The following is a 26,762-nucleotide window of genomic DNA, read 5'->3' on the forward strand; positions in this document are numbered from 1 at the left end:
TATTACATTATCCATCAATGCATTGATAGTTTGTCGTTATTTGCAATGAAAAGTTGTTTTTACGCTTTCATTGTGTCAATATATATAAATAAAAGTAAATCTATGACATGTGACCCCCTCCTCCCTACTAGATATTGTGCCCCACTGCCAGATTGTACGAGGATGTGGAGCCTACATGTCAGTGAACCTATAGGCCTATGTCCCAATGGACTGTCATACAGCAGGCCCGTAGGAGCCGGGGGGGTTGGGGTGTTAGGGGGAACTCAGCCCCCACCCCCTCCCCTTTTTTGCAGTTTTTATTTCGGAACTTTAAAATGTCTTATAATGCTAATACGGAAACCTGAAAATCCGTCCTACGGGCCTGTACAGTGACTATGTTATGGTTTTCCTAAGGATAAATCAATTAAAAAAGAAATGTTATTTCCTAATTGTGCATAAGCCATTAATGGATGCCACATTCTCGTCATTGGATCACAAGACTCCTATGAAGATTATTTGCATAGCAAAGTGTCTTATTTACCAAGGAGGCGGTACCAATCTAATTAGATTGGAGGCGGGACGTAGCCCAGCCCAGTGGTAAAGCGCCCGCTTCATGCGCGGTCGGTCTGGTATCGATCTTTGTCGGTGGGCTCATTTATGATTAGGCGATTTCTCGTTCCAGCCAATGCACTACGACTGGTAGGTACATCAAAGGCCGTGGTATGTATTATCATGTCTTGTGGCATGGTGCATATAAAAGATCCCTTGCTAATAATGAAAAATGAAGCGGGTTTCCTCTCTAAGACTGTCAAAATTACCAAATGTTTGACGTCCAATAGCCGATTATTAATAAATCAATGTACTCTAGTGGTGTCGTTAAACAAAACAAACTTTTATTTACCAAGAGTTTGATGTTACAGAATGTGTGTGCGTGTTGCTACATAATACAAGTTCTGACGTCAACAATGGCTGGAATGGGTCTGCATGATGTACCAGACTTGAGCCACCGACGAGGATTGATCAAGTGAGCATTGTACAACTCGGCTACATCCTGCCTGGGTTGCGAGACTGATCGCCCGTAAATGATTTTTTTGTTCTATCCCAATCTGTACCCCATGACGGGTACATCAAAGGACATGGTATGTACTGTCCTATCTATGGAAAAATGCATATAAGACCTCTTGCTGTTTTATCATGACATATGGCAGCAGTGGGTTTCCTGTTTTATTGACAAAATGGTATTCCTTTTGTTTTCTCCATCCCAACCAGTGCCTCATAACTGTTTTGGTACATCAAAGGTCATGATATGTATTGTCCTGTCTATGGGAAAATACACACAAAAAATTCATTTTTTACCTTTCGGTAAGATTAACAAGCATTCTGAGAGTACTGCTAAAGCAATATGTGTCCTCTACTGATCCCAAAATGTTTTAGTATCTCCTAAATTCAAGGGCCATAACTGGAAAAAAAAGGGTAAATCCCCATGAAAGTCAAACTTGATCTGTAACAGTACATAATAAAGCTATATACAAATTTCAGTTCAATATTTTAAGGCATTGTGAAGAAAACATCTGGAACACTGTATGTGGGACGGACGGACGGATGGACAGATGAAACCATAGTCTTCTCCAGTTGGACTGGTAGGTGACTAATAACCAACCATGTCAGACACCAAACAGCCAAAGTTTAAAATATCCTGGTGTTGTTAAACAAATATTCCTGTACCTCATAACTGCATGGTACATCAAACGTCATGGCATGTACGGTCCTGTCATGAGAAAAAAAAAAAAAATCCTTATCTACTAAGTCATACTCTAAAATCTGCCAAGATATGGTTAATATTTCTTTTAGTTGCAACATAGTCAGACATGGGGATTAATTCATACATAGATGATGTAGAGAGGAGGGGCGATGTGTTCAAGTTTTGCCCCAACAATTTCGACAAATCTATTGCCGAAATATCTATCTTTTGCCAGCAAGGGGAGAGGGAATGGCACAGGGTGATTCAACTCATCTACCCATAAATGTCAGTATTCTAGATGAACAAAAATAATCGGATAAACAGCAAAAAAATTATTACTGAAATATTTTATTTTACTATATACAAAAAAGATATACAATATATAAATCTATACAATTTGCAAAAAGACAAAAACCTGACATAATTAATACTGTATTACAAAATGTAAATTTTGAGCGTAATAATGCCTGCTTTCCATTAAAGTTGATTCCGTGTGTATGTTTGTTACCGTTTCCATATGTACGCATTTCTGTATGTGGTAATTCAGTGCCCAGAAAAAAGTCAATGAGTGATTTTGGAGTGAAGGTAGGAGTAATCCACTTTTGAAAATGCAGATATGGAAATGTGCGGCACAGCGTTAATGGAAAGTAGGCTTACTGTGGAACACAGATATCAGGTGTGGATCTAGGTTTTTAAAACGGTAGGCCTCATAACCTAATAACATCAATGTGATGTGCATGTAGTTTGGTGGCACTGAGAAACCACACTAGATACCTTATACAAATGTAAATTAATTACTTAACACCAAAATATGCGGGCTACTCAGCTAAATCTGTGCAGGGTTCTATTTTTATAAAGTAATGTTAGTGCTAAAATCATCTTAAAGTTTGAAAGTAGAACTTAGTAACTTATGGTCAGTTTTGTGCTAAGATCGCTACATAAAACCAGTTATACCAGGCATACATTTACAACAAGTGTTTGGCATCTATTTCATGAAGAAAATTACATAATTAAGAAAAATGAAGCATTTTAAGGACAAAAGAAAATTAAATGTGTGTATTTCAAACAATATTTTTTGTACTATAATAATAAGAATTGTGGTTTAGTCGTAGATTTGGCATCAATTTCACAAAGAAAATTACATCATTAAGGAAAATGGAGCATTTTAAGGACAAAAGAAAATGAAATATGTGCGTTTCCAACTATATTTCTTGTACTATAATAGGTAATAAGAATTGTAGTTTAGTCATAGATTTACGTTTATGTGCAAGACTAGGCTTACAATGTTTGTGAAATTGGGCCTGTACTGTCATTAAGATCAGAGCCCTGTTTTACGCTAAGATCACCTTATGTGCCTAACTGTGTTATGCACTTAAAGTGATTCTAATTCTAAGATTGCTTTGTACAATGGAGCCCCATTTACTATTTGTTTAGAGGCCATCAGTGGTTAAATTTCATTTGGACAAAAAAAATTTAAAATACCATATCCACATTGAAAAGCACCAAAATTCGGGCATGGAAATCGATTCTGTTCCAACAACTTGGGCTTCCATTTTATGAAATTTTATGATTCTTGTCTCCACAAATAGAAAAGAACAAATTCTAAAAAATAAAGTCCAATCCTCACCTATCAATATATAAAAAAAAATCTCTTAGAAATTATGATCAGTGAGTGCTCTTAGGAAACTTAAGAAAAACAATTTGCTGTATAAATAAAATAACCAATGTGAAAAGAATGTCCATGAATCATGAAAATGCACTGTAGGATAAGGGTCACTTTCCATTAACGCGATTTCACACGTGAGTTTATTGATATAGTCCTTATACGTGGGCATTCAGCTCGCTGGGAAAAACGTCGTTAGATACATGATTGCTTTCTGTGTGGCATCGTCATAACGTACAGTGTTTACTAGCGGCTTATAAGTACACTTCAATGACATGAAATTTTGCATAGTAACCCGCTTGCGAAAATGCAGATTTGGAAATTTGTGCAGAATCGCATTAATGGAAAGCACGCCTAAAATGAGAAAGACTGACTGTTCAATGACACATAAGCACAAACAAAAATCCTGGCCTTTGTGTACAAAGAAGAAAGACTGATGTATAAATAGCATTTCACTGCCAGTCTATCGGATTCCTCTCTGCGTTATGCTCAGACTTGATACGTCCTTTGAGCTTGGTTTTGTTGACGTTGATTTCTTCTCTCTGTCCACTACAAAACACTTCCACAAACGGATTGTTTCGTCCGCGGCGGCACTCGCCACAGTAGTGCCATCTGGTGACATACAAAGGGAGAGAATGCGCGACGCATGACCTGCAAGAAAGGACGACAAATTCAGACATTTCTCAACAGGAGAGAATTAGTTTCAATATATAACCAAATGCCCGAAGAAGACACAAGATAAACACCGCAGAACGATACTATATATGTCACAGCCCTTGCAATTTGTGTTAACAAAGGCGATGTAAAAGATGAGTAAATTTGATTAACATCAGCATTTATTTTGCCATTGTAAAAGTTTATTGTGTTTAACGCCACGACTGGAGCACATTGATTAATTAATCATCGGCTATTGGATGTCAAACATTTGGTAATTCTGACAAGTAGTCATCCGAGGAAACCCGCTACATTTTTCCTAATGGAGCAAGGGATGTTTTTTTTATGCACTTTCTCACAGACAGGAAAGCACATACCACAGCCTTTAATCAGTTGTGGTGCATTGGTTGGAACGAGAAAAAACCCAATCAGTTGAATGGATCCATCGAGGTGATTCGATCATGTGACGCAGGTACCTCAAACAAGCACTCAACCGACTTGGGTAACTGCCATTGTAAATTGAGCGAAGAGTTGGTTACATAGCTGTTTAAAAATATATGCCAAGGCAAAGTGTATTTTAACTACTTTTACCTCAGCATTTTAGTTTTTGGATTTTGTGATTTGCATATCCATTAAAACAGCCAGTTCTTTGTCAATATGGATATGCAAATAGATTCAAACTGACAACATGTGCTAACCTGAGAGTTACCCTTATTGATTTTGCAATACAGGTTTATAAATAATGGGTTGAAACTGGCTAAAATTACTAAAACCAACTCCTGTATGGACAACAATGGTTGCTAGTCACCCTTACTGATTTTGCAATACAGGTTTATAAATAATGGGTGGAAACTGGCTAAAATTATATAAAAAAATCCTGTATGGACAACAATGGTTGCCATAGCAGTATTTCGACCAGTGAAGTTATCCGAATGTAATTATTGGGTTATTCAGGATATATCACATGAAAAATCACTAAGTAGTGGATATAGGCTGTCAAACCTATGGTAACCGTAACATTCGGTGATAGGCTACAGCATGGGTTCTTTTATATGCACCATCCTGCAGACAGGATAGTACATACCACAGCCTTTGTTATACCAGTTGTGGAGCACTGGCTGGAACAAAAAATACCCCAATGGGCCCACCGACAGGAATCGATCCTAGATTGATCGCGCATTAGGTGAGCACTGTACCACTGAGCAATGTCCCACCCCATGTCAAAAGAAAACCGATAATTAGCATGTAACCCTTTATTGAATATATCCCACAGCTCTTTACACGGTTTCACATAATTATACAATTTTTATTTTAAATGGAAATAATCATATTGATGTACTATTGATAATAATAAACTCATATAAAAATGTATTATTAAGTATTAAACATATACCAACTCTCTTAACATTTCTTGCAAATCATCTTGTAAATAAAAATGTTTCTCTACTATATTATTTTCAAATTGCATAGGTTTTTTGTTACAGGGATGAAGGGAACAGTTATGGTTAGGCAATTGTACATGTAGTTCTGCATTTAGTCTCTGTGTATTGCAGTATCGATTACTAGTAACAATTCAGATGAAACTCTTTACCTTGGCTCTTCTAGCTTTTTGTCTTCACCCCTATATAAAAATTATATTTAGTTTGAAAGTAATTGGTTAAAAGAAAAATCCTTTTCCATTTTAATTATAACTTTAAAAAGATGTCATAGGACTATAAATGACCTACCTGTGAGATCTGTTATTTTCTTCATGTGAGGATATTTCCAAATTGACAGCTGGTTTTTCGTATAGCCATGTCCAGATATCAGCTCCTTGTGTTCCTTAGACCACAGGATAGAGCAAACCTACAATTATAACATTGAAATATTAATAAAAAATTTAATTTACCCTGTAACCGTGTAACTTTATGATGCCCAAGAAAATTATTTAAAATTTGGTCAACACTAAAGATATTAAAAAAAAAAAAAATACAGTGAAAAAAATTGGCTTTTAAATATGAAATAAATCTCCACTATCTCTGGTATATTACAAACATGATAGTTTCGAAGATAAAGAGACAAAATAAGAAAGAAATGTTTTATTTAACGACGCATTCAACACATTTTATTTACGGTTATATGGTGTCAGACATATGGATACGGACCACACAGATTTTGAGAGGAAACCTGCTGTCGCCACTACATGGGCTACTCTTTCTGATTAGCAGCAAGGGACCTTTTATTTGCACTTCCCACAGGCAGGATAGTACAAACCATGGCCTTTGTTGAACCAGTTATGGATCACTGGTCGGTGCAAGTGGTTTACACCTACCCATTGAGCCTTGCGGAGCACTCACTCAGGGTTCGGAGTCAGTATCTGGATTAAAAATCCCATGCCTCGACTGGGATCCGAACCCAGTACCTACCAACCTGTAGACCGATGGCCTAACCACGACGCCACCGAGTCCGGTAGACAAAATAAGAGTACGGAAGAATATTTGTGTGTTTACAACCTGCAAATTATGAGATGAGCTTAGTTTACTCTGTGTATCTTTTACAATAAATTTGAAATCCACCACAGGACTCTAATGTAAGAATTTGCAACAAATAAACACAAAATTAAAAACCAAAAATAATTCTTTCAACCTATGGTAATAAGTCTTATCCTGAGGTAAAATATCTGTCATTGGTAAATCTCCTGATCAACAGCAATTCATATCGCACTTTCGACCAATTGTCGCCAGTGTTGCCATTAAGTTTGAGCCCGGCACCATCGGTCGTGTTTCTACCTGAGAGTTTGTGTCTACAGCAGTGAGACATGTTCCGTTGGAGGTGTTCCAGAACCGGATGTGACGATCAGCTGTTCCGCCACCACTGGCCAGCAGTGTCGGTTGCCATGGACACCACGCTAGTGCCTGTAACACAACAAGCCATAAGACAGAGAATAAGTGAATGTATATGAATGGAGTATATTAATGTATTTGAAACTTTTCTTTCCTTTAACAACACCTTTAGAGCACATTGATTTGTTAATCATCGGCTATTGGATGTCAAATATTTGGTAAGTTTGACATATAGTCCTAGAGAGGAAACCAGAGAGGATAGGCACATACCACGGCCTTTGATATACCAGTCACGGTGGACTGACTGGAATGAGAAACAGCCCATTGGGCCCACGGATGGGGATCAATCCCTAAAACGACTGTGTGTCAGGCTTACCTTGACAGCTGCCTGGTGCTGCGTGAAGGAGTAGAGAGGCTGGTCGCAGTCTCCAAGGTGATTGTCCCACAGGTTGAGGAGATTGTCGTTTCCGCCGCTAGCCAGGAATCGTCCGCACGGTGACCAGCTCAGACCGCACACCTCCTGAGTGTGGTGGTCTAGAGTACCCACGTGGTGAGTCGCAACACGCACGTCGTGGTGGTGAATCTTCCCAGACCTCGATCCACTGATGGCAAAGGAAAGGAATGTTTGTTTAACGACACCGTAGCCCATTTTAAGCCACGAATGGCTATTTGATGCATAACCAAGCTTTCTGCCAGAAAATAATTTGAGGGTATGTGATAAGTGCCCCATCTATGTGGTTACGGGTTTGAAATCATTTAAAACTGGACACTGCATTTCATGTACTTTGTTACATTGTAAACAGGAGTTCTCTTCCAGCAGTTCTCTTACTATAATCTGACACCCTATAGCTGATGGGTATTTTTGTGCTGGCGTGTCATTCAAACATTCATTGATTCATTCTTACCATAATCTTTCTAAACATCCTAAAATATATCCATTCATTTCTAAGATTTTAGGGTATGTAATTTTACCCTCGGTACCCTCTGGCAAAACCCCTACTAGACATTTGATCGATAGAGGAAGGATGGAAGGAAGTTTTATTTAACAATGCACTCAACACATTTTATTTATGGTTATATGGCGTCAGACATATGGTTAAGGACCACACAAATATTGAGAGAGGAAACCCGCTGTCGCCACCTAATTGGCTACTCTTTTCGATTAGCAGGAAGGGATCTTTTATATGCACCATCCCACAGATAGGATAGTGCATACCACAGCCTTTGGTATACCAGTTGTGGAGCACTGGCTGGAATGAGAAATAGCCCAATGGATGAAAATTGATCATGTATCAGGCGAGTGCTATACCACTGAGCTACGTCCCACCCCACTGATTGGGAAGTGAAAAAATCACTGTAATTAACATCAATATTACAAAGCCTCTGAAAACTGTGAGAAGGATTGCTTTGTTCACCAGGCACTTGTGCAAGTCTAGTTTTGCTTAACCCAAGTTAAATTAAATTTACGACATCATATACACGGTTTAACAGGTTATTCAAATCGATATGGGTTTTATTGCTATTTATTTAGTATAACCCGTAAATGGTTTATGAAAACAATCAATTCTGATAGGCCTATGTTACTAACATCTATTTAAACAATTTTTACCAGTATTTGGACACACACCAAAATCAACATATTTATAATTTTGTTTTCTACTGAAAATCCAATATTAAAAATAAACATTTGTAGGTCACACACCCCTCATTTAATTAACAAGTACTGTTTATAATGGCAGTGAGAATGAAATAAACACATCATAAATCTTAATGATGAAAAGAATAAGAAGAACTGGCAAGCATAAAATATTGAGATTTGAGGTATGGATTTTCTCAATCAAGATGACACACCACAGCTTTTGATATACATGCTGTATGGTTCAGGTTGGAACAAGAAGCTCCAACGAGTCCATTGGGGGTGGGGGTTGATCCAAACCCCATAGCTTCTTACACAAACACACCCCAACATTAAAAACACATCAACCATCGAGTGTCAAACAAAAATAAATGACGATCAACATCAATATAAAAATTCTAAAAAGACAATATCAAATCCAACAAATAGTCTTCAAAAAGCAAAAAGATTCTAGAAACAATGTATGCAACAGTGGTAAACAAACCAATATAACAAAAAACTAAAAGTATATTTGAAAACATTATCACAGATGCTTATATAGAACTCATTAAAACTTTTATAATGTCTCTGCATGTCACAGATTAAAAGTTTAAAAACTCCTGGAGGAGACAACTCTAGACACATCATGCACTGTAATTTTTAAAAGTTATTTACCCACCAAGATAAATTCTAACCAATCTGAACAACAGAATATTTAGTACTCGGATGTTGCCTTCACAAGACGTAAGAGTTTTAAGAGGAGGAGGCAACTCTAGATGCATGTACTAGCATAACCTCAAGTTGTGTCATGTGATTTGCATCCCATCAAACACTTGTTCCACTCCACCATGATATACAGAATAGCTAACGTTCAGAAGTTACCTGGACAAAACGTGAGAGTTCCAAGAGAAAGATGCAACTCTAGCTGCATGACCTGACATAACTCTAAGTTGTTTCTCCTGACCCGCATCCCATATCTGCAAAACAAACACAAGACAAAAGATGTAATAAAAAAGTAACATCATAACATGCACTAATGTATGTAAACATTACATCAGCATTATATACTCTTCAAAAGAAGAAATGCAAAACCACATTGTCGTAACATTTGGAGAATTGATTTAATTATTGAATGGTGAGTCCGATAATTACCAAATGTTGCAGGATTGTTCACAATTCACTCTAGTCCATTGTCAGTAAGTGATAGGACACACCACCAAGGTCAAGGTCATCTGGAGTCAATACCGGGTGTGGCCTCCGCGTGTGTTGATAACTGCCTGCCCATTGAAGCAACCAGAGTACGGATGACGTCCCGGGGGATGGTGGCCCACTCGGCCTGCAAGGCTGCTGCCAGCTCGGGCAGGGTCTGGGGCTGTGGTTGTCGCTGTCGGTCCAACTCGTCCCATAGATGCTCAATTGGGTTCAAATCCGGTGATATCGATGGCCAAGGAAGGACATTAATGTTGTTGTTCTGTAGGAAAGCCGTTGTGAGACGTGCTGTGTGAGGCCTGGCGTTGTCATGTTGGAACACTGCGTTGGCATTGGCCATAACTGGAACGATGTGTGGCCGGAGGATCTGGTCAATGTAGCCCTGTGCATTCAGGTTGCCCTGCACGTGGACCAGGTCAGTTCTGCCAGTGTGTGAGATGGCTGCCCACACCATGACACTACCCCCGCCGAATCTGTCCACTTTCTGCACAAACAGTTTGCCGCATAACGTTCACCACGACGCCTATACATGCGACATCTTCCATCATGACGTCGGAGCAGAAATCGGGACTCGTCACTGAACCACACCTGTCTCCATCGCAGTTGAGGCCATTGTCGATGAATCTGGCACCACTGCAGTCGGAGTCGACGGTGTTGTGGTGTTAAGATGACACCTCGAACTGGACGTCTGGCACGAATTCCTACCTCACGTAGGCGGTTCCGTACGGTCTGGTCGGATATCCTGCGCAAACCTGGTATTGCTGCGGCTGTGGAGGTGGCAGTAGTCAATCGTTCCCGAAGGTGGCGTACCCCGGATGTAGCGGTCCTGCCCGGGGGTAGTGACCCGTGGTCGACCGGATCTAGGGAGGTCACGTGTTGATCCATGTTGCTGGTAACGGTCCCACAGTCTGGAGATGGTGCTTGGGGACACATGGAATGCCCTGGCAACGGCCGTTCTGGATTCGCCTGCGTCTAGTCGGCCGATGGCATTGTTTCTCTGCGGTTCACTGAGACGTGGCATGTCCTGGATTGTCAACTGTCGGCCAGATACAGAGGCCAGGCAAGCGAACACCCTGCACTTTTATACTGTCGGTGTTCATGTTGCACGTGCAGACAACGCACGTGCAGTGGTGACATGGTTTGCACGTGGACAGCGTTTTTGCGAATATTCACATTTTGGAACTTTATTGTACAGTAGCTGCGTTTTATCGAATGTAACCGTGGGAATGTGTTTGGGACATGCAATGACCTTATATTCACAAAGCATGAACCGGTAGGAAACATAAAATCGGAGTTATAACCCATTTTTACCCTTTTGCGTTTCTTTTTTTGAAGAGTATATGTATGTGAAAATAGCTTCCACACCTCATGAAAAATATTCCTTAATAACACAATGGCAGTTGGCAAAAACTTAATTGCTTTATGTCCTAGAAGACGCCCGTGGCTAGTGGTTTTTAAGTTTGGGCTAGTGAGAACGGCAAAACCACTAGCCCGCAGGGCTAGTGGTTTCCACCCCTCTCCTTATCGCTCGATCGTGGGTTTTTTGTGTTTTTTTGTTGTTCTCTCGGCTGAAATTTCTTTTAATAAATTTGATTGTGACGTTTGTCATCGAATAATATCAACAACGCAATCAGTATATAATGATAATCCACTTGAACTCGGTCTGCAAACTGCAGTAACATGCTATCTCTACATCGCCACAGTTACAGCATGCATTGTTTACTTTTCCCTTTCAAGTTTCTGGCACAGGAAATAAGTTTAATGACATGCGTGTTTTGATTGGTTGGACACGTCACGTGGTAGTTAATCTCGCACATATGAACTTGGAAATCTCGCACTTAAGAACTTGGAAATGACCAATTGCGACGACAGGTTAATCTCAATCAAGTAAACCCTGGTCATGCTTTGAATTTCAGTGTTTGTTTTATTTACCTGTTGTTTTCTAATTTTAAACTTCGCTGACATGTGGTTATCGGCAATCAGGAAAACAATTTACTTTAATGGTAACGCACATGCAATGACTCTGCTTGACCTATTTGTGTATCGGTCTGGATAATGCGTCACAGCTGCCGATACAAGATGATACCTTTTTTGTTCATCAATTAACAACGGATTAGATGTCGCCGTTATATTCTTTTGATATCGGTCTGACACGGGATAATGCCCTGTATTTGAGCAATTGGCATCACCGTTCCTGGCGACATAAATAGTAGGGCCGTAAATGTATAACCCACTACCGAATACACTGAACCATCTATTACCGTGTGTCACACTGTCGTACCCTCATTTAAATTTAATTATTTTGATAGTGGGTTTAGATATCAACCATGAGTTTGCTCAATTATTTTTCCCCTGGGGGAGGGCAAACGCGAAAACGCGAATGACGATGGATCACACTTGACAAAAAACCAAACGTACAACACGACAAAAAACTGAAAGTTACAACATGATTTAAGTGTTTGTTTTATTTTACTGTTATACTCGTAAATGTGTAATGTTACAAAATATTGTATAAAAATCCAGTTATAATTGATCAGGAATTTGGGCTAGTGCTTTATCTTGGTGGGCTAGTGGTTTTCACAAACCCATTAGCCCTGTGGCTAGTGACTTTTCAAAATATTTGTCATACTCTGCGAAATAGGTGACATAGTTGCAATCTAATATCTGGAATATGTGTTAGTGTTAATGTTTTTTACACTACTTGTGTGTAGAGAAAATGTGGGGGGAAATCTATTAATTAATGTATAACAAATTATTGTAGTTGTTAACGAAGTGGTTCGGACTTTAATTCATCTATATATACAGAAATTACAAATGCAAAGTTTGTTTTATTTACCAACACCACTAGAACACATCGATTGATTAATCAACGGCTATTAGATATCAACCATTTGGTTAATTTGACTTATAGTCTTAGAGGGATAACCCGCTACATATTTCCATTAGTAGCAAGGAATCTTTTATATGGACCAACCCAAAGAGAGGATAGCACATACCATGGCCTTGTTATATCCTGCACTGGCTAGAAAGAAAAATAAGCGAATGGACCTACTGATGGGGATCAATCCTAGACTTTACCACTGGGCTACAGGGCTAGCTCTGGGCATGCAAAACAAAAATGCCAAATTTTCTATTAAACTAAAAAAATTGCAGAAATTGAATTTTTTTTTTTTTTAAATTTAATTATTACATGAAATAATTTTGCCAAATTAAAATAAAATTTGCCAACTGCTTTCAATATTTGTAATTGGTGAATTTAACTAGGGCCAGAGCTAGCCCTGGCCGCTACGTCCCGCCCTACAGATGAAAGGCCACAGTCAAATGTATACATGTTTTCCTCACCCATACTCGCTTCCACACAAGTTATCCACCGTCCGCCAAATTTGATTGCATTGCAGACAAGCGTTAATGTGCAGAAGTGTGAATGGATAGGTCTGTTTGCATCTACTGATTTCAATGCAATCGAATTTGATGGATGTGTGCAGAAGAGAATTTTTTTAAAAATTAATTCACTGCAGATCGGCGTTAATGCGGATGGATAGGTTTGTTTGCATCTACTGATTTCAATGCAATCGAATTTGATGGATGTGTGTGGAAGCAGAAAAATAAATTTATTGATTGCAGACAAATGTAAATGTGTGCAAGTGTGGATGGATAGGTCTGTTTGCATCTACTGATTTCAATGCAATCGAATTTGATGGATGTGTGTGGAAGCAAAAAATAAATTTATTGATTGCAGACAAATGTAAATGTGCGGAAGTGTGGATGGATAGGTCTGTTTGCATCTACTGATTTCAATGCAATTGAATTTGATGGATGTGTGCAGAAGCAAAAAATAAATAAATTGATTGCAGACAAGTGTAAATGTGTTGAAGTGGGGATGGATAGGTCTGTTTGCATCGATCCCCATCGGTGAGCCGATTGGGCTATTTCTCGTCCCAGCCAATGCACCACGACTGGTATATCAAAGGTTGTGGTATGTACCACCCTATCTGTGGGATGGTGCATATAAAAGATCCCTTGCTGTTAATCGAAAAGAGTAGCCCATTGAGTGGCGACAGCGGGTTTCCTTTCTCAATACCTGTGTGGCCCGTAACCATATGTCTGATGCCATATAACCGTAAATTAAATGTGTTGAGTGCATCGGTAAATAAAACATTTCCTTCCTTCCTTCCTTCCCAATCGGTTCCCCCTGACTGGTACATCAAAGGGATGTACATATACTATAAAACATTTCTTTCTTTCTTTCTACTGATTTCAATGCAATCAAATTTGATGGATGTGTGCGGAAGGAAATTGTTTTTTTAGAATTGATTGATTGAGACAAGTGTAAATGTGCAGAAGTGGGGATGAATAGGTCTGTTTGCACCAACTGATTTCAATGGAATCGAATTTGATGTGCGCTGAAGGAATTTTTTAAAAATAAATTGATTGATTGCAAACAAGTGTAAATATGTGGAAGTGAGGATGGATAGGTCTGTTTGCATCTACTGATTTCAATGCAATCGAATTTGATGGAAGTGTGCGGAAGAACTTTTTTTTTTAAATTGATTGATTGCAGACAAGTGTAAATGTGCGGAAGTGGGGATGAATAGGTCTGTTCGCATCAACTGATTTCAATGGAATCGAATTTGATGGATGTGCGCTGAAGGAATTTTTTTAAAAATAAACTGATTGATTGCAAACAAGTGTAAATGTGTGGAAGTGTGGATGGATAGGTCTGTTTGCATCTACTAATAACAATGCAATCGAATTTGATGGAAGTGTGCGGAAGAGAAAAAAACAACTGATTGCAGACAAGTGTAAATGTGCGGAAGTGTGGATGGATAGGTTTGTTTGCATCTACTGATTTCAATGCAATTGAATTTGATGGATGTGTGTGGAAGCAAAAAATAAATTTATTGATTGCAGACAAATGTAAATGTGCGGAAGTGTGGATCGATAGGTCTGTTTGCATCTAATGATTTCAATGCAATTGAATTTGATAGATGTGTGCGGAAGGAAAAACAAAATTGATTGATTGCAGGTCTGTTTGCATCTACTGATTTCAATGCAATCGAATTTGATGGATGTGTGCAGAAGCAAAAAATAAATAAATTGACTGCAGACAAGTGTAAATGTGTGGAACTGGGGATGGATAGGTCTGTTTGCATCTACTGATTTCAATGCAATTGAATTTGATGGATGTGTGAGAAAGCAAAAAAGAAAGAAAGAAAAGACACCCCCCAAGAATAAAATCTGACTGCACAACCTAAATGTAGGGAAATAGTGAGTACATCTTCATACCTGCACTGAGCCGTCTTGAGCTCCGACGGCAAGGATCGATCCCTCTTTAACCCACGCCACACTTGTCACCGGCTGATCATTCAGATCCAACAGCTGGGCGATCGACTCAGTCTGTGCATTCCACAGATAGACTGCCGACCCGAGCGCCACTGCCAGCTGGTTGTGGGCGGACCAGTCGAGTAAGTTCAAATCTGAACATGATAAAACATATCATAAATATTACACAATCTTCAATGTCTATAGTCCATCATTCTATAAACATGATTTTTGTAAATCATTTCAGTTTGGTTTGACGTAAAAAGAAAAGCAATTAACTCGATGGGCTAGTGGATTTAAAAATAATTTTAAAAAAAACCCTGCTAGCTCATGATAATTTTTTCCTCCATTGAAGTTTGTTTGATAAATATTGGGGTTAGGTTCCCAGAAACATTGTTTTTCAGCCTGATATAAAGTTTGTTGTATTTGATCAGAAATTTGGGCTAGTGCTTTATTTTGGTGGGCCAGTGGAATTTACAAACCCACTAGCCCTAGTGAGGTTGGGGGCATCCAGAACTCGGTCAGCCTAACACATACACACACTACTAGTAGTAGTTTACCAACAATAGTCATCCAGGTTAGGGGAGTCCAGCACCCGGTCATTCGGTCAGTCTAACACATACACTACTAGTAGTACAGCTTACTAACAATAGTCATCCAGGAGATTGGGGGCGTTCAGCACTCGGTCAGCCTAACACACACACTACTAGTAGTAGTTTACCAACAATAGTCATCCAGGTTAGGGGCGTCCAGCACCCGGTCATTCGGTCAGTCTAACACATACACTACTAGTAGTACAGCTTACTAACAATAGTCATCCAGGAGATTGGGGGCGTCCAGCACTCGGTCAGCCTAACACACACTACTAGTAGTACAGCTTACTAACAATAGTCATCCAGGAGGTTGGGGGCGTCCAGCACCCGGTCAGCGTTGTTGGGAATATATCGAGACATCTTCGCTCCCGTTGTTTGAATCTTTGTCGTACTATACAGCACCATCAAGTTGTTCAAGTGTCCTGAATTTAAAATAAACATAATGCTTTCAATACTGTGTACTATTAAAATATATTGGCATATATATTCATAATCTCATAATAGCAGGACGGGGTGGGTTGCCAGAGGGTAACTAAAATCTTGGCAATTAATGGCTATATAGCCTGTGTGACATGATCTTTTTAGATAAATCAAAGTAAAGGAACTGCTGTTCAAACTATTTCGAAGTATATAAAATACAGGATCAAATTCCTAAATATTATAAACTCATATCCTAGTAATGTGGTCTGTTTTATGTTTATTATGTACTGTAGGAGACTGTTCTATCCAGAGTTGGTGTCTATGTTCTTTTTTATATATGCACTTACTGGGACAAGCAAAAATCCATTTATGCTGGATGGAAGGCAAGTATGAAAATTCAGATTTTTGTAGACATCTGAATCCTGAATATTTGCAGTAGTCTTACATGTATGAAAAATGAAATAAATATACAGAACTTCACATACGTTGTTTTCGCTTCCTATTTATTGCACAAGTTTATTTTGCACAAGAATATATACCACGAGACCGCATACCAAGAGAAAACAATATATGTGAAGTTCTATATTTATTACATACCTTCTTTTATGTTTTACAAAAACACTTTTTCATTTAACGTCATAACAACACTTTGTTAAATCTACGATCAAAACTCCTTTCATGGAGTTGCTTTAACGTTAAGAATCATGCTCTGTGCCAGCTTTGTGTAATGATTCAAATATGCTGTGACGTAATTTGTAAATCATATATGACGTTAACTGCAATAAAAATGAAACGGGAATTCCCAAATTAAAAGTTCTGGTCCATGATACAAAATAAATTTATCACAGTGTTTCAAAATGTCTTTATCACTATAGTAAGATTGAATAGGTATGTTAAAAAGTTGGTTTACATCATAGTAAATTTAAATATGCTTAACCAACATGCGAACAGAATGACAGTCAAAATGAAGTATTGTTCCATGCAATGGAGACATATAAAACAATTACACTGACTTCTCTCTCAGTGACTAATAACTTTAAACCATTAACCCCAGTGCTAGACAAACAGCCCAGAAAGCAAGACAAACGTTTATTTCAAAAAGGGACTCGAAGACAACTTATTTTCTATCATGTTTTCTCAAGCAAAAATGATTTCACCCTGATATCTTGGGCTCTAGCTCATTTCTTAAATGTCCAACATGGAAGAAGTTTGTTTTGGTTTAATAACACGAGCACCTGGATTAATTAATCATCAGCTACTGGATGTCAAACATTTGGTAATTCTGACATACGGTCTAAGAGAGGAAACCTGCTATATTTTTCCAAAGTAGCAAGGGATCTTTTATATGCACCATCCCACAGGTAGGAAAGCACATACCATGGCCTTTGATGTACCAGTTGTGGTGCACTGGCTGGAGTTAGAAATATCCCAATGAGCCCACCAATGGTGATCAATCCCAGACCGACCACACAGCAAGTGAGCACTTTACCACTGTGGATGTCAAATAGAGACCTACGAATAAATTCTACTCACCTTGCTCGGCAGGTACAGGTTTTGTCTTGTAAGACAGGAGTTTGGAATTCTGTGGATGATTTCCGGTCGGCAGAACCTGGTCGAGATGCCGCTGGTATGTGCCGTCCTCCCCGGGCTCAGAGTTTTCATCACAGGTTGACACGGCGTAATGACACATGTCCAAGTCCGTAGTGGCTCGATTCGGAATGAATCTAAATCAAAAAAGAAAGGAAAAATTGGTCAACGACACCTCAGCAGTTTAAACTATAAATATTTATTTAGCAAAGCTGAAAAAGTATATACCACAGACTTTGTTACACCAAGGGGCGACACTTAGCCCAGTGGTACAGCGCTCGCTCGATGTGGGATCGATCCAACTATTTCTCGTTCCAGCCAGTACACCACAACTGTTATATCAAAGGCTGTGTGGTCCTAAACCATATGTCTTACGCCCTATAATCGCAAATACAATGTGCTGAGTGAGTCGTTAAAAAAAGTTCTTTCTTTCTTCTTGTTACACTATATGTGGTGAACTGGCTGTGACAAGAATATAAGACTCCATCATAAGACATCATGTGGCATTGAAAAAGAAGAAGACCCACGGTGGTGGACATTTTGACCTGAGATCGAGTCTTGCCGAGTCCCAGGGTCGGAATGAGTTTCCCTTTTCTATCACAAATGACAGTATATGATGTGAGTATTTTACTCGACTGGTCATGAAGTCAAGTGATCCACATCAAGGCTTACACAGCTCATTGCGATAGTAGCCAAATATTATACAAAGTGGCTACACTTAGTCTTTGGCTAATTAAAACATTCCTTAAATAAACCACATTTCCATGAAAATACTCTACACATCTAAAAATTGGCTAAACCAAAATTTGTTCCAATACAAGTCCCGCTACATGTACCGTACCTATCCTGGCCACTTTTCAGTGGTGTTTTTGCTGGGGTTTTCTTTGGTGTCTTGGTTGCAGGTTTCTGTGGCGTTTTACTTGGTACTGAATGGTCATCAGAAACAGATTTTCCCGGTGTTCTTGTCAATCTTGGTTTCCACGGTGACAAAGCAACTGCAAAAACAAATAAAATTTTAATATAACTGGTAGGCAATGGGTTCAGTTCGCACATGGGTTGAAGATGACCTCTGGTCTGTCGTTACTGATATAAGCAAAAGCTTTCTGTATTTGTTCAAATGTCTATTATTAGACCAGCAAATTGACTGCTTGTAACTTAAAGGTTACTTCACCAAAAGTGATGATATTTGGAATGCACATACAGGCATTGTAAAAGATGTGTCTTGCATGTTGTGACCTTGAATTAGAACATTTTGTGGCTTAAAAGTTTTATTTTGAATAATTTCACTAAAACCCCACAACCAAACCTCATGAAATTTGAGCACATAATTTTTTTTTTTTTTTTAAATGTATTATTTTATGAGTTTATTTAAAAAGCACTGTTACTTTAAGCCTTGTCAAAATGCAAAAAAAACACAATCCTGCTGACCTAAATTGAATTGAATTATATATTACAATAACAAAATACAAATTAACTGAGTCATCAATAATATCGGGGTTTTTTTCATTTTGTTAAAGAAGGAAGGAAATGTTTTATTTAACGACGCACTCAACACATTTTATTTACGGTTATATGGTGTTGGACCACACAGATATTGAGAGGAAACCTGCTGTCACCACTTCATGGGCTACTGTTTTTCGATTAGCAGCAAGGGATCTTTTATATACACCATCCCACAGACAGGACAGCACATACCATGTTCTTCAATATACCAGTCGTGGTGCACTGGCTGGAATGAGAAATAGCCCAATGGGTCCACTGGCAGGGATCGATCCTGACCGAGCAGCAAGTGAGTGCTATACCACTGGCACTAAGCTACGTCCTGCCCTCATTTTGCTAACTACAAACCTCTGTCAGATCTTGATCGGGCATCGTCTTCCTTCCGCTGCCATCTTGGTTTAGGAGCTTGATGCAGAGGTCCATCAATTTTCGTCAACTCGGAAAGTATGTTTTCCAGATTAAACTGAGCCATCTGGTGTAGAGAGAATATATATATATGTACACATAAAACATCACGTTTATCTGGTTAGCAGGCGTCTGAGAATTGAAAATATGTGTGACCCATTTATCAGTTACGCAGAAAGAAATCCATGTAACCAATTTCCTTTTTGCATAACCCGTTATATCGTGACCCATTTATTGGTTACGCAGAAATAAATCCAGGACTGAGGTAACCAATTTCCTTCTTGCATAGCCCATTATATCCTGACCCATTTATCGGTTACGCAGAAATAAATCCAGGACCGAGGTAACCAATTTCCTTTTCGCATAACCCATTATATCCAAGTAAATGATGCTCCAAATTTTGTGCCAACAAAAAATAGGTTTTGCCAAATTAGACTTGCACGCTCGCGCTATTTTCAGAGGCCTGTGTTGGTAATATTGTCTAAGTTTTCTAATTATATTCTAATAGTAGTAGTAAATTAAATAATTTGGCTGCAATAATATTGCATGGACATGTAAGTGAAGCTATAATATATGTTTTACATGCAACTAGACCAGAGCTCAAAAAAGGAAGTACAATATAGACTGCTGTAATGTTTCTTAAAATAGTGGCCAAAAACAAATATATTCTGCTACAAAAAAAGATATGGCCTGCTGAAGATAAAACATGGTAGGGTCTGGAATAGTGTTAAAAATTAGGATCTCTAAGCACTTTACCACTCTGGATGTCAAATAGAGACCTGTGAAATGAAGGAAGGAAGGAAATGTTTTATTTAACGATGCACTCAACACATTTTATTTATGGTTATATGGCATTGAACATACGGTTAAGAACCACACAGATATTGAGAGAGGAACCCGTTGTCACCACTTCATGGGCTACTCTTTTCAATTAGCAGCAAGGGATCTTTTATATGCACCATCCCACAGGCAGGTTAGTACATACCACAGCTTTTGATATACCAGTCATAGTGCACTTGCTGGAGCACTAGTTATGGAGTTAAAATATTACAGAGGTTAGGCCTTGTGATTCAAAATATGCAAGCAGGCAATAAACAGTGTGCCTAGATCAGCTTTTTACACACTACAGAAAAAAACCTGTCAGCTAATACATACTTAACCGGAACATTATTAAAAGGGGGTGCTGTCGGCTTTCTTCCTGTAGTGTGTATTAGTGATTTTTTTAAATCAGAGAGCTTGAAAATGATAATGTAATGGTATTTAACATCGATCATAGGATTGTTGTTGTAGTAGAGCGGGAATCTTTGACTACCATTTGGTAGACAGCACAATTGATACAGTTTGGTCTCCAACAGTAAGAGAATGTTGATAACTGAAATGTCCATTTAGCTCTCAAGAGTTCTACAAGAGTACTTGGGAAATTTATATGGGTAATGATGGGCTTGAAATTATGAGCTAAACAGGGCTAGCCCTGGGTGGCTATTTTTGTTCGCCAAGACATCAAAATAATTTGAAAAGGAGTTTAAATATCCAATTATGGAGATGTTCAACAATTACATAATGTTAGATCTGACTTTTTTTTTTAACTCTGCCACATTGAGTTTTGTAATGCTGACAATACTCACCCCTTTAAAGTTATGTTACAATTGTCTCCCACCCACTTCCTTCTTTTCTTGTCACCAACATTAATTTTATCAACATTATAAATTTATAAACATTAGAATTTCTGTTCTTACTTTGGTTTTCTTTTTCTTTTTTACTTTATATAAAGTTAGAGCACAGCTGAATTTCTAGTCCAATGGGAGCTTCATATTTGGTCACGTGAAGTACATTTATATCCCGATAAAGTACTTCAGACATTCACTTTATAAGCGGTATTGCTGCACGTGCAGTCATAACGACTTTGGCTCTGCTCTAAGACAGTTAGAGGACGAGTAACAATACTTTATCGGCGTATAAAGGTAGAGTCGCACGAGAAAACGCTCGGCTAACGCCTCGCCTTTGTCTCGTGCGACACTACCTTTATATGCCGATAAAGTATTGTTACTCGTCCTCTAACTATTACATAAAACTACTCCCACCAGACACTGTGCTACCCCTCTAGATACTGTTGAATTTGTTCCAATCTCTTTGGTAATAAATAGATGTATTATTGTATATATAATTGAAAAATCATATTTTTTTACAAACAAAATGACCAGACTGGCTGTTTTATTTCATGAAAAATTTAAAAATTTTTTATTTAAAGTGCGTAACTCTTGATCATACCCTATGGTACCCCATGACTTTGTTTCGTAACTACAGGGACGAAGCGTGATCTGGACCTGGGGGGTGTGGGGTGTGTGTGTGTTTCAAATATGAACCAAGTGGACCTTTTTCTATTTTGTTTTTGCACCACCAGAAACTCCATCTGTATAAACCTGTATGTTTTAGTTCTGAACTAGCGGACCATTTGCTTCAGCGGGTGTGTGTGTGTGTTCCGTCCGAACCCCCCGTCTATGCCCCTGAACTACCATCATAACTTACCTGCATGATTTATTTCTTAATACCGTTCATAATTGTTTTGGTGTCCAACTCAGTATTGCCAGTCACCCAAATAAAGACAAAGGAAACGTCTTTATAAGTTATTGCTATCAAAACACTAGCGTGCGACTCTTTCACAAGTGGAAAAATGCTCATTCAGTTTCACGCCGGTTTTGAGTTGTATTTCTGTGCTAGGGGTGGAGGATGTATCATGTTGGCATTTATATTATATCATTAGATATAGCAGAAATGAATTATAATTTTGCCATTTAATGTTTAAAAAATAATCTGTAAACGTAGAAAGTTTAAACTAATAAAGATTGTATATAAGTGAGAAACAATATGCATTCCTCAACAACGTACCCACTTCGTGGAAATAAACTCAACCACGTGGCCTAGATTTACAAAATTAACCGGTATGACAAAACACAACTAATAAAATTTAAAGGGACACACCCTAGTTACGTTTATTTGTTAACCATTACGGTGTTGTTTTTCGCTATTAAACCCCATTTTTCACAAATAAAATTGCACTTGACTTACATTTTATTATTTAGAATACACATTTCCATTCACCTGAAGTGCATTTTGGTAATCCTGATGTTTGTAAAACCACGAAATGCATTTTTTGCATTTTTTCACAAGACATGTTGTCGAGAAAAAAACGTTAGGCAAGCGAGGTCCAATCTATTTTTAGAGGTGATATTTCCATTTCAATGTCACAGACGTTGGTATATCACGTGACTGTTATCATTTTGGTTCGGTTTGTTTTCTCATGCATGGTTCGCGCAATCAACATCCGATTTGTTGTTGTTCATTTGTGAGATTTTTCTTCACAGTTCGTGAACATTTTCAGTAACAATAAAGTTCAGACAAGTAAGTGTCTCAATACAAAACGTTACAAACCCTTAATTTTGCTAAGTCTTACGATATCTGGAGAGGGGATACAACCAGGACAGAACAGTTGGAACATGTCCAGGAGAGGTGAAACGAACGCACCCCAAGTCTGTGAAATTTGTCGTGACGTAGGCATTGTTGTGCTTCGAGCGACATCTACCGGTGACATCAGAATACTAACTTTCAAAATTATTTCAAGCAATTGGGACATGGGGATTCCCATGGTATTTATCGATATAAAACCTGCTTTTTCACTCCATTTGATAAAAACGTGATCTAAGTGTGTTACAGGTTTGTAGATTAACCAAATTATAATTTATTTTCACTGGATGGAACTAGGGTGTGCGGCTTTAAAACTTGTTATCGCTAGTAATCAAACATTTAGTATCAACAATGCAACATGTCTTAAACAGTATTTCATTTTATTTAATCGCATTTTCTAACTTTACAACAAGCACCTGGCAGTACACTACTGAATAGTAGACTGGCCTCACAGACATGCAAATAGCACTTATTCACACGACGAGGCGGATCAACAGAACAAAACTGGTTGAAGAAATGTTTGGTTCTAAAAATCGAGTTGGGGAAAAAAAAATTGGAATTTTTTTTTCGCCAAACTGAAAATTCTTTTGCAAAAATTTTTCTTCTTTTTCTCGCAATTGGCGACTTTGGCAAACGACAGCGCTAGCCCTGGCTAAATATCACTTTCATGATATAATAGCATCAGTCTCTTGAAAAAAAAGAATGCTCATTGTGGGTGAGATTGGATGAATTATGCACATGACATGTAATACCCTACCTATAATATACAAGTAGGTCAACAGTATTGGGTTATGTGTGTGAAATGTTTGCAAATAGTGGCAGTCAAATTTTCCCTGGTTGATAACAATTGTTAGAAAATGTTAGATCGAGTCACCTCTAGCCCCCCCTTTGTTTATATGTTGTAGGGGAGAGCTAGACGGTCGAAAGTACACCAAATGTATCTTTCATGGTCAAGGCAAGATTCTATTATAGATCTGTATTTGTTTGAGTTTACTTGGAAATCATATCCCTTTTCATGCAAAACTGCATTCCCTAATTGTTCCATAACAGTAACACAGACACAATAAGCCCCTGAGTTCGCCGTGTGACCATATGAGTAAGCGCACTTTGCTATATGTCACCACAAGAAAGTACAGCGCAGGTTGTTTCACATAGGAGTGTCGCGTTTCTTCGTGTAACATTTGTACCAGTTGTTTAACAACATGTACCTTTAATGTCATAATTGGACTCGGGAATAATCAAACTAAAGGTCTGTAGCATCAGATTTAGTTATTTGGTTGTCATATTTCCCAGATCTATTAAATAGTCCTATCTAGCTCTTTCCTACAACATATAAACATAGGGGAGGACTAAAGTCTGAATCAAATTGTTAACTATGATGAATTACTATCCTACCTTTAATTACAGTTAAGATTCCCCAAACATTTTGTCCAGACACAAAATGTGAAAAAACCCATTACAGTGACAAATTCCATATATACGAGACTGTAATGATGTCACTGATATCGACATTGCTGAGATTGCATAGGGCAAAATACATGCAGTTTTCTGCCGTCTATTATTTTGCTTGTTTATGGAATACTCTTCAAGAGAGGTGGGTCGATATGATGTAATCTAACGTCATGACATGCGGCGTATGCGCTAAGGTACAACACTCATCATGATATCAGATTATGTCACATACTTAGGAGGCTTCCACCCCTCTTGAAGAGTATTACACAAAACAGCCAAATGGCAGACGGTGAAAAAATGCATGTATTTTGTCCTATGCAATCTCAGCGATGTCGATATGAGTGACATCGTTAGTCTCGTATGTGGAATCTGTGTAACAGTTATGGAGTCGAGTTTTTGTCTATTTTTGGGGGGTATTTCACCATTTCAAAGTCACAGATTCATGTTTCACTAAATTGTAACTTTATCCAAATAGGTTTGTTGATTAACCAAACTTTGTGTGCATTTTCATGGGCTGAAACTAGGTTCTGTCCCTTTAATAAATTTTGAAATTCTCGACTTAATTATACATAAATGACGTGGGATAGATTAATTTGTAGTTATTAATTATAAATAAATTTTAAAATAGCAAATATGATTTTTGCAACTGTCAACTTGCACCTTTAACCAGACCATTGCGTTTCCTGAAAGCTAAAATCGTTATTCTTTCTCAGTTTCTCAACTTTCTGTGCCAATAAAATTTGTTGTGATCGCAGTCTTACTAAAACGATCACATAAACATTGTTTGACTGCCTTCAATAAATACATCTTCACCCAGCATTTTACCTCTTTCTCATCAAACAACTGTCAAAACAATAGTTTGATCGGATTTTGCTCGTGTGGATAATGAGACAAACATTCAAGCTATCGCGGGATTTTATTAAATGTCAATTGCGCATGCGCAACCACAGAAACTTTTCTGCGTTTCAAAACGAGTCGAGCACCACCCTAGTTCAGCCAGCAAACGTTTCGCTAACGTTCGTGAACTATTTGATTGGTTCAAGACGTGGTCCTTTGGTTTACAGTGAAGCGTGTAAACCAGTCTAGCGGACGTTTTTTTCTGCGTGGTCTGACTGAACTCTGCCCAAGGTAAGGCAGTTAGGTAGGCCTACTGGTTCGCATCCTGGTACCAGCTTCTACCAGCTTCTACCCAGAGCCTGAAAAGCACATACCACGGCCTTTGACCAGTTGTGGTACACTGGTTGAAAACACAATCAGTTGAATGGATCCATAGAGGTGGTTCGATCCTGCAACGCAAGCACCTCAAGCGAGCACTTAACTAACAGCTAAATCCAAGGGGTAAATTTGAATCTATACTATAGTATAGTCGTCCCAATTCAGCTGACTGTTTTTTTCTCTCGTTCCAACCACTGCACCACAAGTATATGAACTTTCCTGTCTGAAAGTGCATATAAAAGATCCCTTGCTGCATTAGGGAAAATGTATCGTTTTTCTCTGATATACTTGAGGAAAAAAGTTCCTGTGCACCAAATAATTGCATATAGAATATAATTTACTTGAAATCTGGTCATAAAATTTCAGTAAATGAAAGTGTAACCACTCCCGTCGATATTCCTGCGGTGTCCAGTCAATTGCATGTACTATTCATGCTTTGTGACCACAAGTTGCATTACTAGCATTCTTTGTCACGTGCTCCTGTTTGACGTCATTTTTCTTATTATTGGACTTTAAAACTATTGTATGGATTCTCATCACTCAGAATTTTTTTTTTGTTGGTATCTGATCGTCGTCAGTGTGATGACACACCTCCCAGAAAATGGACTCCTTCGAACGATGGGTATGATTGAGGTTAGAATGGCACAAACGCTGTTGCTAGTAATTTTGGTATTCATTGGTGTTCATCAGAACACTATGCAATATCTGCAGAGATGTGCTCGACAGTTTAGGGGTACTAGGGATCTTCCATGTTTAGGGAGTCGACATGTGACACCACGTCAGCGAATCGTCAGTATTAAGCGGGTACACATATGGAATCATTTGGAAATGGTACGTTTAACATCCTAATGCATCTCTGAGTTAAGGCCAATCAGTGGAAGAACTGAATGCAACCGATTAGGTGATAACAAAGTATGACCATGACCGTACATCAGTACATTGTTCTGTTACATCATCACTGATGGCTCACCAAACATTGTGTAAACAGTACTTCAGGTTCAGAAGGCAGGAGAGGATCACGGTACTTTTTAACAGATAAATAGTACATCTATGTAAATTACAATATTTTTTTAATTTAAAAATATAAGTCCTGAAATTTTAATGATGCACAGGAACTTTTTTC

General features: G+C 38.4%; 1 protein-coding gene across 1 annotated transcript; it reads right to left on the reverse strand.

Annotated features, from left to right (window-relative positions):
• Window positions 1–2,047: 2,047 nt before the first annotated feature.
• On the reverse strand, window positions 2,048–25,338 carry LOC121372268 (cell division cycle protein 20 homolog). Its single transcript, XM_041498561.1, has 11 exons — window positions 25,250–25,338; window positions 19,454–19,577; window positions 18,447–18,600; window positions 17,552–17,742; window positions 15,892–16,020; window positions 14,970–15,160; window positions 9,357–9,451; window positions 7,236–7,461; window positions 6,806–6,931; window positions 5,765–5,882; window positions 2,048–4,034 (listed from the first exon to the last, which is right to left on the reverse strand). Exons 2-11 carry the CDS (start codon window positions 19,575–19,577, stop codon window positions 3,847–3,849), a joined length of 1,542 nt encoding a protein of 513 aa, XP_041354495.1. The 5' UTR covers window positions 25,250–25,338; the 3' UTR covers window positions 2,048–3,846.
• Between the last annotated feature and the right edge of the window lie 1,424 nt (window positions 25,339–26,762).

This window comes from Gigantopelta aegis, chromosome 1 (assembly GCF_016097555.1).
Source record: "Gigantopelta aegis isolate Gae_Host chromosome 1, Gae_host_genome, whole genome shotgun sequence".
Taxonomy (NCBI): Eukaryota; Metazoa; Mollusca; class Gastropoda; order Neomphalida; family Peltospiridae; genus Gigantopelta; species Gigantopelta aegis.

Bases quoted from the DNA above. Each gene is read 5' to 3' on its own strand.
- LOC121372268 (XM_041498561.1), bottom strand. From the start codon at position 19,577: ATGGCTCAGTTTAATCTGGAAAACATACTTTCCGAGTTGACGAAAATT. The intron at 17,743-18,446 runs GTACGGTACATG...TTTTTGATTTAG, and splicing joins CTGAAAAGTGGCCAGGATAG to ATTCATTCCGAATCGAGCCA. The intron at 15,161-15,891 runs GTTAGTAAGCTG...TATCATGTTCAG, and splicing joins CAACCTCCTGGATGACTATT to ATTTGAACTTACTCGACTGG.